Below are 13,693 nucleotides of genomic sequence, written 5' to 3'. Positions count from 1 at the left end.
TATCATGTTGTATGTAGGTATGCGGTGTATTTTCAGGATTAATAGAGTAGTTAAGAATACAGGTAGAGCCTGGTGAAGTGGCTCATGTCTGTAATCCCAGCACTTTGGGAAGCCAAGGTGGGAAGATCATTTGAGCCCAGGAGTTCAAGACCAGTCTGGGCAACGTAGGGGGGGACCCTTTCTCTACAAAAAATTAAAAAATAATAAAAATGACCCAGACATGGTGTCATGCGCCTGTTTCTCAGCTACTCTGGGAGCCGAGGTGGGAGGATCACTTGAGCCTGGGAAGTCAGGCTCAGTTGCACCACTGCTCTCCAGCCTTGGAGTGAGCTGTAATTGCACCACTGCACTCCAGCCTTGGTGGCAGATGAAAGAGAGAGACCCTGTCTCTAAAAAAAAAAAAAAAAAAAAAAAAAGAGAATGTAGAACTAGTTTGAATTTCAAGTCTACCATTTATTAACTGTGCGGCCTTGGCTATTTAACCCATCTCTTTGTTTCCATATCTATAAAACAGATGTTAATAGCACATCAGCATAGGGTTGTTATGAGGCTTTAATGAGTTAATATATATGAAATATTTAGGATAGTGCCTGAAACATAATAAGTGTTGTATAAGTATGTGCTTAGATAGAAAGTAGGTAGGGAGTTAATGTCATCAGCTTATTCCACTCACAATAGGTTTCTAAGTGAAAGTCCACTTGAGATGGATTTGGTCAATCAGTATGCACATTTGTTTATTCTTTGCCTGGTGATAGAGGAATTTAAAAGTAGTAAAATCCTAGTTTCTGCTCTCAAATGACTTACTGAGAGGATGAGATGATACTATTTATTCATTTAATAAATAATAATGGAAGTCTATAATAAACAGTAAGAAGATACAAATGAGGGTTACTTATCTTCATAGTCTTGGCTCTATCATTAATTCCAAAATTCAAAACACTTTGAAAACTGAGCTTAGTTTTCATTAGGTTGTTACTAAAACTCATTTGGCAGTAACACCTGACCTGAAGTAACCTGAGGATATTTATAAACTTAATATGCTTACCTACATAGTGTACCTATTCATAAGTTTGCTGCGAGAATATTGGTGTATTTGATTACAAGGTATTTGGTTTCCCTGCTGGAGATACTACATAATGTATTATGGTAGATGTACAATATATGAAAAATCTTGGCCAGGCACGATGGCTCATGCCTGTAATCCTAGCACTTTGGGAGGCTGAGGTGGGTGGATCACCTGAGGTTGGGAGTTCAAGACCAGCCTGACCAACATGGAGAAACCCCGTCTCTACTAAAAATACAAAATTAGCTGGGGTGGTGGTGCATGCCTGTAATCCCAGCTACTCGGGAGGCTTAGGTTGGAGAATCGCTTGAACCCAGGAGGTGAAGGTTGCGGTGAGCCGAGATGGCGCCATTGCACTCCAGCATGGGCAACAAGAGCGAAACTCTGTCTAAAAAAAAAAAAAAAAGATGAGGGAGGGAGGGAGGGAAGAGAGAGAGAGAAAGAAAGAAAATGACAGAAAAGAAATATCTCCCAAATTCTGAATTCCAAATATTTCTTTTTGGATTCAAACTTTTTGGATAAACAAATCATTGGTTTGTACTGTACATTATGTCACACTATATAGAAAATATAGATAAGCAAAAATAATAAAACTTGCCTGTAAAATTAGAATCAGGCCAGGTGCAGTGGCTCATACCTGTAACCCTAGCACTTTGGGAGGCCAAGGTGAGAGGATTACTTGAGCTCAGGGATTTGAGCTGGGAAACATAATGAGACCTGGGAAACATAATGAGACCTCATCTCTACAAAATTTTTTTTAAAAATTAGCTGAGCTTAGTGACACATGCCTGTGTCCCAGCTACTTGGGAGGCTGAGACAGGAGGATTACTTGAACCCAGAGATAAAGGCTGCAGTGACCTGAGATCTCACCCCTGCACTCTACCCTTGGTGACAGTGAGACCCTGTCTCAAAAATAAAATAAAAATTAAAGTCCCTATGAGATATGTAATGCCTACTAGACTGGCTAAAGTGAGAAATATTGAGAACACCAAATGTTGGAGAAGAACTTTCATACTTCGATAGTAAGAGTGTAAAATAATAGAAATACTTTGGATAACTGTTTGGTACTTTCTTATGAAGTTAAACATACACTTACGACACTAACCAGCCTTATTACTTGTAGGTATTTTACTTAGAAGAAACAAAAACACATGTTCTCAAAAATTCCCTTTTTTTTTTTCTTTTTTGAGACATGATCTCAGTCTGTCACCCAGGCTGGAGTGCAGTGGCGTGATCTTGGTTCACTGCATCCTCCTCCTCCTGGACTCAAGTGATTCTCCTACCTCAGCCTCCCAAGTAACTGGGACCATAGGCACCTGCCATCACACCTGGCTAATTTTTGTATTTTTTATAGAGGCGGGGTTTTGCTATGTTGCCAAGGCTGGTCTCAAACTCCTGAGCTCAAGCAATCTGCCCTCCTCAGCCTCCCAAAATGTTGGGATTACAGGTGTGAGCCACTACGCCTGGCCCACAAAAATTCTTACACGGTAATAATGTTCATAGCATCTTTATTCATAATAGCCAGAAACTGGAAACAGGCAAGATATCCATTAACAGATAAAAGAACTGTGGTATGCAATGGAATACAACTCAGCAATAAACAGGAATTAACTATTGACACATGTAACAATATTGATGAAACTCAAAAGAATCCAAACACAAGTATATATATACTGTATGATTTCATTTACATGAAATTCTAGAATATGCAAACGTAACCTCTGGTGATAGAAATCAGATCAGTGATTGTTTCTGGGTCGGGGCTGGGCCTTGACTGGGAAGGAGCATGAGAAAACATCCTTGGGTACTGGAAGTGTAAGTGGTGATAGGAGTGTGGTCATACAAGTATATGTATTTTTCAAAAATAGTACATTTAAGAATTCGTAAATTATAAAGCAATTTTTAAAAACCTCGAAATCTTACTACTTGGAGATAATCATATTTCAGCTTATATCAGCACTTTTTAAAAATGCATTTTTATAACATTTTTATAAATGAATCACAGTGTAAATGCTATTCAGTAATCTGATTTGTTTTATTCAAGTATATTGTAAACATGTCCTCATGACACAAATTTTTTTTTTTTTGAGATGGAGTCTTGTTCTGTCACCCAGGCTAGAGGGCAGTGGTGTTATGATCTTGGCTCACTGCAACCTCCACCTCCCAGGTTCAAGCGACTCTTCTGCCTCAGCCGCCCAAGTAGGAGCATGCCTGGCTAAGTTTTGTATTTTTAGTAAAGACGGGGTTTCACCATATTGGCCAGGCTGGTTTCAAACTCCTGACCTTGTGATCTGTTCCCCTCGGCCTCCCAAAGTACTGGGATTACAGGCGTGAGCCACCACGCCTGGCCTCAAAATCTTATATAATTATGGCTTTGTGGTTTTCTTTTAAAACAAGAGTCCCCTTCAAACTATTTGCTGGAAACCTAAGTGTAAAACAGATGAAAGCTGAGCTGCTCCAACTGAATGAGATGAAAGAAGAATGGTTGAATTATATGACCTATAAGATTCACTCTAGGTCTAAGAATACTTCTCTGTGTAGGAGAGTTGCAAGTGTCCCCTATACTCTGCTCCTTTACGTGTAATCTTTTTTCCATGATCCTGCTAATTGGGAAAATAATAACATTTATTTGGAGCATGTACTGTGGTCCAGGCTTTGTTCTAAGTGCTTTATGTGAATTAATTAATTTAATCTTCATATCAGCCTCACAAGGTAGCCTTTTATTGTCATTTACAAATGGGATAATGCAGTGGAATGAGATTGAATGATTTGCCCAAAGTCAGACAGTATGTAAATGATGGACCCCAGATTTGAACTCAGTCCATTTAGCTCCAGGGTTTACCACTGTACTCCAGCTACCTTTCCAAATAAATGGAATCATTTTGCTTTGTACGTATGAAAAGATAGCTTTCTGTGGTAATTTTGCCTTTTATATTTGTCTAGAGCTAGCCAACATGGAAGAAGATGCCAGATCAGCTGGAGTTGCTACCTTTGTTCTCCAAGAAGAATTTGATAGATATTCTGGCTATTGGTGGTGTCCGAAAGCTGAAACAAGTAAGGCGGTTCAAATAATGTATTATGGATCATTTTAAAGTATTATAAGATTCAACTGTCAGTTAAGTGCAGATTCTAAATCTTGGTTAATAGATTTGAAAGTGGATAATAGATTCCAAAGTGATGATGATTGATTCATGCCAGTAGTTACTTAAAATATATAGTTTAGGCCAGGCACAGTGGCTAACACCTGTAATCCCAGCACTTTGGGAGACTGAGGCAGTCGGATCACCTGAGGTCAGGAGTTCGAGACCAGCCTGGCTAACATGGTGAAACCCTATTTCTAATAAAAATACAAAAAATTAGCGGGGCGTGGTGGCACGCACTTGTAATCCCAGCTACGCGGGAGGCTGAAGCAGAGAATCGCTTGAACCCAGGAGACGGAAGTTGCAGTGAGCTGAGATCGTACTATTGCACTCCATCTTGGGCACTGAGAGCGAAACTCTGTCTCAAAAATCTGTAGATTATGACCAGGCGCAGTGGCTCAACGCCTGTAATCCCAGCACTTTGGGAGGCCGAGGCGGGTGGATCACGAGGTCAGGAGATCGAGACCATCCTGGCTAACACAGTGAAACCCCGTCTCTACTAAAAATTTAAAAAAAAAAATTAGCCGAGTGTGGTGGTGGGTGCCTGTAGTCCCAGCTACAGGGAGGTTGAGACAGGAGAATGATGTGAACCTGGGAGGCGGAGCTTGCAGTGAGCCAAGATCGTGCCACTGCGTTCCAGCCTGGGCGACACAGTGAGACTCCGTCTCAAAAAAAAAAAAAAAAAAATGTAGATTATATTTCATCATAATGAAGTCTAGTAAAAACAATTGTATTGTGGTTTAATGCCTCTGGCCCCTCAATTCTCTTTGCCAGTTTTTCTCCTAAAGGCTGGTCTTGGTAATGCTGGCAGCATTGGTGGCAAAATAAAAAATACCACACCTTGGCCAGGTGCAGTGACTCACACGTGTAATCCCAGCACTTTGGGAGGCTGAGGCGGGTGGATCATGAGGTCAGGAGATAGAGACTATCCTGGCCAACATGGTGAAACCCCATCTGTACTAAAATACAAAGAATTAGCTGGGTGTGGCGGTGCACACCTGTAGTCCCAGCTACTCGGGAGGCTGAGGCAGAAGAATCAATTGAACCTGGGAGGTGGAGATTGCAGTGAGCCAAGATCGTGCCACTGCGTTCCAGCCTGGCGACAGAGTGAGACTCAGTCTGAAAAACAAACAAACAAAAAAACACACCTTAATGTGTTGCTATAAAAATTTGACTAGAGAGTCTGTTAAACAGATGATCAAATCAGTGTATGAATGGATAGGATAAAAGGGAACAAATTCCTCCCTTTCTTGGGGCAAATTCACAAATACCTCACTCTCTGAGAAACAGCTCACTAAAGCTTGGCTTTCAAACTTTTTGACCATGATCCAGTTAGAAGTGTACTTGTATTGTGGCCTAATACATATACTGTATAGATAAAACTGAAAACAAATTTCAAGAAGCAATACTTATTCTTTTTTTTTTTTGAGACATAGTCTCTCTCTTGTCGCCCAGGCTGGAGTGCAGTGGCGCAATCTCAGCTCACTACAAGCTCCGCCTCCTGGTTCAAGTCATTCTCCTGCCTCTCAGCCTCCCAAGTAGCTGGGACTACAGGCGCCCGCCACTGCGCCTGGCTAATTTTTTGCATTTTTAGTAGAGACGGGGTTTCACCGTGTTAGCCAGGATGGTCTCAATCTTCTGACCTCATGATCCACCCACCTCGGCCTCCCAAAGTGCTGAGATTACAGGCGTGAGCCACTGCCCCCGGCCGCAATACTTATTCTTATGTGTAATACTCCCTGATACTGTTATGTTGGGTTTTTTTGTTTTTGGGTTTTTTGTTTTGTTTTTTTTGAGGTGGGGTCTCTGTTGCCCAGGCTGGAGTGCAGTGGTGCAATCTCAGCTCACTGCAAACTCTGCCTCCCGGGCTCAAGCAATCCTCTCACCTCAGCCTCCCAAGTACCTGGGACTACAGGCGCAAGCCACTACACACAGCTAATTTTTATATTTTTTTGTAGAGATGGAGTATTACCATGTTGCCCAGGGTGTGGTTTGTGTGTTATATTTTTAAAAATACTGATTGTGACCCATTAATAGATTTCATGACCTACTCATGGTTTGGAGCTAGTAGTCTGAATGCATCTCTAAGAGACCCTGAAAAATACTTGTAAGCCATGTCTTGGATTTGGACATTTTATTTTAAGATGTGAAATGTTTTGTTGTATTTGTTAGAACACGATTTTGACATGAATAGAGAAACTATTCAAAATAACTGAACTGTATTTAGTATTTATGTTTTTAATGGGAAATATTATAAATGTAATTAAATATTTCATTTTTCAACAAAGAATGCGTTTTATGGTATGTAAGAATGAAGTCCTTCAAAAATGTTTTTCCCTGTTTTAAAAATACGTATACATATCATCTCCAGTTGTTTTCCCTCCAAAAGAAGTGACTTAACAATAACTCACCTTGCTGCTACAAAGACTAGTGATATTTTCCTACAAAACAGGTAGCGTATTTTATACATAAGTTATTCTTCACTATAAGAAATCTGATACTAGAAGGAACGGTTGGTTATGACTACTTTCTGGAATAATTATTCTAAATTTTCAATATCTAAATTTCTTTTAAGCTCCCAGTGGTGGTAAAATTCTTAGAATTCTATATGAAGAAAATGATGAATCTGAGGTGGAAATTATTCATGTTACATCCCCTATGCTGGAAACAAGGAGGGCAGATTCATTCCGTTATCCTAAAACAGGTACTGTACTCCATTGGCATTTATATTCACTCATTTCCTCTTTCCAAATAAGATTCTGTAGTCATCCAAAGGTGTAGTCAATGACATTGGTCATTTCCAGCCTTATTTATGATGGGTTGTTCACTGGTATCACAAAAATAGATTTTGAATTAAGAGTGATCGTTTTTTATTCTTTTCAAAGGTAGGGATGTCCACATAATTGATTTCCTCAAGGAATGAATTAGAGGGTATCTTTGCACCAGGCGTGGTAGCTCATGTCTGTAATCCCAGCACTTTGGGAGGCTGAGGCGGGTGGATCACTTGAGGTCAGGAGTTTGAGACCAGCCTGACCAACATGGTGAAACTCCATCTTTACTAAAAATGCAGAATTAGCCAGGCGTTTTGGTGCATGCCTGTAATCCCAGCTAATTGGGAGGCTGACGCAGAATAATTGCTTGAACCCAGGAGGCAGAGGTTGTAGTGAGCTGAGATCACACCATTGCCTTCCTGGGCAACAAGAGTAAAAGTCTGTCTCAAAAAAAAAAAAAAGAAAAAGGAGAAGGTGTCTTTGCTAGCAAATACAGATTTTTAAGTGATACTGTTCATAGTAAGTGATTTTTTTTTCCCATTTTGCTTCTTACAGCATTTCAATTGTGAAAATAATACATATTTTCACTTTATGTCATTCGGACTCTTTTCAGCCTGGTTGTTTTTTTTTTTTTATTCTTTTACAATTTTATTTCAATAGTTTTTGGGGAACAGGTGGTTTTTGGTTACATGCATAAGTTCTTTAGTGGTGATTTCTGAGATTTTGGTGCACCCATCACACAAGCAGTGTACACAGTACCCAATGTGTAGTCTTTTATTCCTCACCCCCCTCCCACCCTTCCTCTGGAGCCCCCAGAGTCCTTTATATCATTCTTATGCCTTTGTGTCCTCATAGCTTAGCTCCCACTTATCAGTGAGAGCAATGATACTTGGTTTTCCATTCTTGAGTTACTTCACTTAGAATAATGGTCTCCAGCTCCATCCAGGTTGCTGTGAATGCCATTATTTTCTTCCTTTTTGTGGTTGAGTAGTATTCCATGTTGTTGTATATATACTACATTTTTAAAATCCACTTGTTGGTTGATGGGCAAGCCCGTTATTTTTATTTTACTTTTTTAAGACAGTGTCTTGCTCTGTCATCCAGGCTGGAGTGCAGTGGCGTGATCTTGGCTCACTGAAGCCTCTGCCTCCAGGGTTCAAATGATTGTCCTCCCTCAGCCTCCTGAGTAGCTGGGATTACAGGTGTCTACCACCAAGCCCAGATGATTTTTGTATTTTTAGTAGAGATGGTGTTTCACCACTCCTGACCTGAAGGGATCACCTCGGCCTCCCAAAGTGCTGGGATTACAGGTATGAGCCGCCGCACCTGGCCAAACCCCTTATTTTTTGATATTCAAAAAGTATGAATTTGAGATGGGGCTCTGAGATTCTTGTGCAGTAAAGCTCTGACCATCTACATTATTCTTTTTCATTTTTTTCTTGAGACAGTCTCTCTCTGTTGCCAAGGCTGGAATGCAGTGGTGTAATCTTGGCTCACTATACCTCCATCTCCTGAGCTCAGGCCATTTTCCCACCTTAGCCTCCTGAGTAGCTCGACCAGCCTGGTGCAGTGTGTACCACTGCACCCGGCTAATTTTTGTTTTTTGGTTTTTTGCTTTTTTGTTTTTGTTTGTTTTTGTTTTTGTTTTTGTTTTTGTTTTTGTTTTTTTTCTCTGTCATCCAGGCTGGAGTGCAATGGCGCAATCTCGGCTCACTATAACCCCCGCTTCCCAGGTTCAAGTGATTCTCCTGCCTCAGCCTCCCGAGTAGCTGCGATTATAGGTGCCTGCCACCATGCCTGGCTAATTTTTGTATTTTTAGTAGAGACAGGGTTTCACCATGTTGGCCAGGCTGGTCTCGAACTTCTGATCTCGTGATCCACCTGCCTCAGCCTCCCAAAGTGTTGGGATTACAGGCGTGAGCCACCGCACCCAGCCGTTTTTTTCGTGTTGTTTGTTTTTTTGAGACAGAGTCTCGCTCTGTCGCCCAGGCTGGAGTGCAGTGGCGCGATCTCAGCTCACTGCAACCTCCGCCTCCCAAGTTCAAGCAATTGTCCTGCCTCAGCCCCCTGAGTAGCTAGGATTACAGGCGCGTGCCACCACGCCTGGCTAATTTTTGTATTTTTAGTAGAGATGGGGTTTCACCATGTTGGTCAGGCTGGTCTCACACTGACCTCAGGTGATCCACCTGCCTCGACCTCCCAAAATGCTGGGATTACAGGCGTGAGCCACTGCGCCCTGCCTAATTTTTGTATATTTTGTAGAGATGGGGTTTTACCATGTGAGCCAGGCTGGTCTTGAATTCCTGAGCTCAAGTGATCCGCCTGCCTTGGCCTCTCAAAGTGCTGGGATTACAGGCGTGAGACACTGTGCCTGGCATATACTTTACTCTTGACTTAACTAAAGTGTAAAGAGAATTGATCTGGCAAAATTAATTTGAGTCATTTTGGATAAGCATTACTATTCATTTATATCTCTTTCTTTTTTTTTTTTTTTTGAGACGGAGTCTCGCACTTGTTACCCAGGCTGGAGGGCAGTGGTGCAATGGCAGCTCACTGCAACCTCTGCCTCCCAGGTTCAAGTGATTCTCCTGCCTCAGCCTCCCAAGTAGATGGGATTACAGACGCACACCACCACGCCTGGCTAATTTTTGTATTTTTAGTAGAGATGGAGTTTCACCATGTTGGCCAAGGTGGTCTCAAACTCCTGACCTCAGGTGAGCCACCTGCCTCAACCTGCCAAAGTACTGGGATTACAGGCATGAGCCACCGCACCCGACCTATACATTATTCTTGACTTAACTAAAGTGTAAAGAGAATTGATCTGGCAAAATTAATTTGAGCAATTTTGGATAAACATTACTATTCATTTATGTCTCTTTCTAAAGGTACAGCAAATCCTAAAGTCACTTTTAAGATGTCAGAAATAATGATTGATGCCGAAGGAAGGGTAAGTATAAAATGCTGAGTTGACCTTCTGTGTCATTTGACTAATCTGTTCAGCCCAGTAGGGTTCTTTGATACACTTTTTTGTTTTTGGACTTACTGAACTTGCTGAGATATCTGTGGATCATGATTTTAGACTGACCTAATTTTTTACTTACAAATCATCCTGCTGGTTCATAAGATGGGAATATGGGGATATGCATATTAACCACTCCTTTGCAGTAGTTTTTCTGTTTGCCTTTATTCTCCAGATTAATGTTAAAAGAAAAAAAAAGCTAGTTATTGACTGGTTACCTTTTGTGGTGGGTAGATGTCTGTGGTGCATTAAATATCCCACAGTGGCCAGGCATGGTGGCTCAAGCCTGTAATCCCAGCACTTTGGGAGGCCGAGGCAGGCAGATCACAAGGTCAGGAGATCGAGACCATCCTGGCTAACACGGTGAAACCCCGTCTCTACTAAAAAATACAAAAAAAAACTAGCCGGGCAAGGTGGCGGGCGCCTGTAGTCCCAGCTACTCGGGAGGCTGAGGCAGGAGAATGGCATAAACCCGGGAGGCAGAGCTTGCAGTGAGCCGAGATCCGGCCATTGCACTCCAGCCTGGGCGACAAGGCGAGAGACTGTCTCCAAAAAAAAAAAAAAATTGCCACAGTTGACTTGTACTACAGCTTTCCGTTTCAACAGCCAAATGCTTATAAGCTGCATGCACACAAGACTAGCTAAAAAACAGTATTCTCTTCTAGACTTTTTTGGGGTTTTTTTGAGTTTAAGAGTGGAGGTTTAACAGGCAAAAAAGAAAAGAGGATAGCTTTCTCTCCTGCAGAGAGAGAGGCTCCTGAGTCAGTCTTCCTCTTCTAGACTTTTTTAAAAACAGCTTTACTGAGATATATAACTCACATGTAATATGATTTATTTAAAGTTTAAAATTTAGTGGCTGTTGGTATATTCACAGAGTTTTGCAACCATTACCACAGGCAGTTTTAGAACATTGTTATTACCTCAAAAAGATACCCTATACTTCTAAGCCATCATCCTCCAACCTCCTCATATCCCCCAGCACTAGGCAACCTTTTTTTTTTTTTTTGGAAATGGAGTTCCGCACTGTCACCCAGGCTGGAGTGCAATGGTGCAATTCTTGGCTCACTTCAACCTCTGCCTTCTGGGTTTATTACAGTTGGAATTACAGGCACACACCACCACACCCAGCTAATTTTATGTATTTTTAGTAGAGACGGGGTTTCACTATGTTGACCAGACTGGTGTCAAACTCCTGACCTCATGATCTGCCCACCTTGGCCTTCCAAAGTGCTGGGATTACAGGCATGAGCCACCGCGCCCAGCCTAGATAACCATTAATCTACTTTCTATCTCTATAAATTTGCCTATTCTGGACATTTCATATAAGTGGAATCATACAATATGTAGTTTGGTCTCCTTGACTTAGATTGTTTTCAAGGTCCATCCATGTTGTACCATGTATCAATACTTCATTTATTTTTAATTGATGAATAATACCTTTATATGGATATACCATATTGTGTTTATCAGGTGATGAACATTTCGATTGTTTCTGTTTTATGGCTATTAAGAATAATGCTGCCATGAGTATGTATGTAACAGCTTTTGTGTGGGCTTACGTTTTTATGTCTCTGGAGTATATACCTACAAGTAGAATTGTTGAGTCATTTGATGACTATTTTTTTAACCTTTTGTGGAACTAAAGTGTTTTTCCAAAGTGGCTGCACTATTTTATTTTATTTTATTTTATTTTATTTTATTTTATTTTTTGAAGAAAGTGTCCGACCTGCCTAATATAGTAAAACCCCTCTCTACTAAAAATACAAAAAAAGAGAAAGGTCTCACTTTGTCACCCAACCTGGAGTACGGTGACACAGTCCCACTCAGCCCAGCCTTAACCTCTCAGGCTCAAGTGATCCTCCTGCCTCCGCCTTCTAAGTAGCTGGGACTACAGGCACACACTACCATGCCCAGCTAGTTTTATTTTTTTTTTTTATTTTTTATTTTTTTTTTTTTTGAGACGGAGTCTCGCTCTGTCGCCCAGGCTGGAGTGCAGTGGCCGGATCTCAGCTCACTGCAAGCTCCACCTCCCGGGTTCACACCATTCTCCGGCCTCAGCCTCCCGAGTAGCTGGGACTACAGGTGGCCGCCACCTCACCCAGCTATTTTTTGTATTTCTTAGTAGAGACGGAGTTTCACCGTGTTAGCCAGGATGGTCTCGATCTCCTGACCTCGTGATCCACCCATCTCGGCCTCCCAAAGTGCTGGGATTACAGGCTTGAGCCACCGCGCCCGGCCTAGTTTTATTTTTTGTAGCGACAGGATTTCCCTGTGTTGCCCAGGCTGGTCTTGAACTCCTGGGCCCACATGATCCTCTCACTTCAGCCTCCTGAAGTGCTAGGATTACAGGTGTGAGCCACCACACTCAGCATGCACTATTTTATATTCCAGCCTCCTCATATCCCCCAGCACTAGGCAACCTTTTTTTTTTTTTTGAGATGGAGTTTCGCACTGTCACCCGGGCTGGAGTGCAATGGTGCGATTCTCGGCTCACTTCAGCCTCTGCCTTCTGGGTTCATGTGATTCTCCTGCTTCAGCCTTTATGAGATTTCCAGTTTCTCCACATTATCACCAACACTTCTTGTTGTCCATTATATTTATTATAGCCATTCGATTGTGGGTTTGTTTTTTTGTTTGTTTTTTTTTGTTTTTGAGATGGAGTCTCACTCTGTCGCCCAGGCTGGAGTGCAGTGGTGCGATCTCTGCTCACTGCAAGCTCCACTTCCCGAGTTCATGCCATTCTCCTACGTCAGCCTCCCAAGTAGCTGGGACTACAGGCGCCCACCACCACGTCCAGCTAATTTTTTTATATTTTTAGTAGAGATGGGGTTTCACGTTATTAGCCAAGATGGTCTTGATCTCCTGACGTCGTGATTCGCCTGCCTTGGCCTCCCAAAGTGCTGGGATTACAGGCGTGAGCCACCGCGCCTGGCTGCTGTTGTGTTTTAAGTGGTATCTCATTGTGGTTTTGATTTATATTTCTCTGATGGCTAACGATGTTGGGAATCATTTTCTGTGTTTATTAGCCATGTATATATTTTCTTTGGAAGACTGTCTATTCAGATCCTTTGCAGTTTTTAAAAATTATTTATTTTTTACTGCGTGTTTGCTAGACTTTTAAAAGAAAAAAGTTTGCTTATCCGGCCGGGGCTATTTCTTTAATATATTACACAAATGGGCCGAGCACGGTGGCTTATGCCTGTAATCCCAACTGTTTGGGAGACAGGCAGATCACTCAGGTCAGGAGTTCGAGACCAGCCTGGCCAACATGGTAAAACCCCGTCTCTACTAAAAATACAAAAATTAGCTGGGCGCAGTGGCACATGCTTGTAATCCCAGCTACTCAGGAGGCTGAGGCAGGAGAATCACTTAAACCCAGGAGAGAGAGGTTGCAGTGAGTTGAGATGGTGCCTGGGCAAGAGTGAGACTCTATCTCAAAAAAACAAAAAACCCCACCATATATACATAATTATAAATATATATGTTATACAAATATATTTTAGGCTGGGCACACTGGCTCATGCCTGTAATCCTAGCATTTTGGGAGGCCAAGGCAGGAGGATCACTTGAACCCAGGAGTTTGAGACTAGCCTGGGCAACATAGGGAGACTCCATCTCTACAAAAAATTTAAAAATTAATATTTTATTTAATTTTATTACAAGCACACACCTTACCTGTAGTCTCAGCTACTCAGGAGGT

General features: G+C 41.8%; 1 protein-coding gene across 10 annotated transcripts in view; it reads left to right on the top strand.

The window, feature by feature from the left end:
* Positions 1–13,693, top strand: part of DPP8 (dipeptidyl peptidase 8) — a 76,213-nt gene that overhangs the window by 23,867 nt on the left and 38,653 nt on the right. For all 10 annotated transcript variants that reach the window (XR_003120204.1, XR_003120203.1, XM_025390142.1 and 7 more), the window contains 3 exons: positions 4,007–4,117; positions 6,779–6,907; positions 9,860–9,921. Coding sequence is in view for 8 of the 10 variants with exons in the window: in XM_025390142.1 (XP_025245927.1) it covers positions 4,007–4,117; positions 6,779–6,907; positions 9,860–9,921 (302 nt within the window). In the remaining 2 variants the exon portion in view is untranslated. The remainder of the gene's footprint in view (positions 1–4,006; positions 4,118–6,778; positions 6,908–9,859; positions 9,922–13,693) is intronic.

This window comes from Theropithecus gelada, chromosome 7a (assembly GCF_003255815.1).
Source record: "Theropithecus gelada isolate Dixy chromosome 7a, Tgel_1.0, whole genome shotgun sequence".
Lineage (NCBI taxonomy): Eukaryota > Metazoa > Chordata > Mammalia > Primates > Cercopithecidae > Theropithecus > Theropithecus gelada.
The sequence above is the reverse complement of the archived record's forward strand: the minus strand, read 5'-3'. Positions and strand labels throughout refer to the sequence as shown.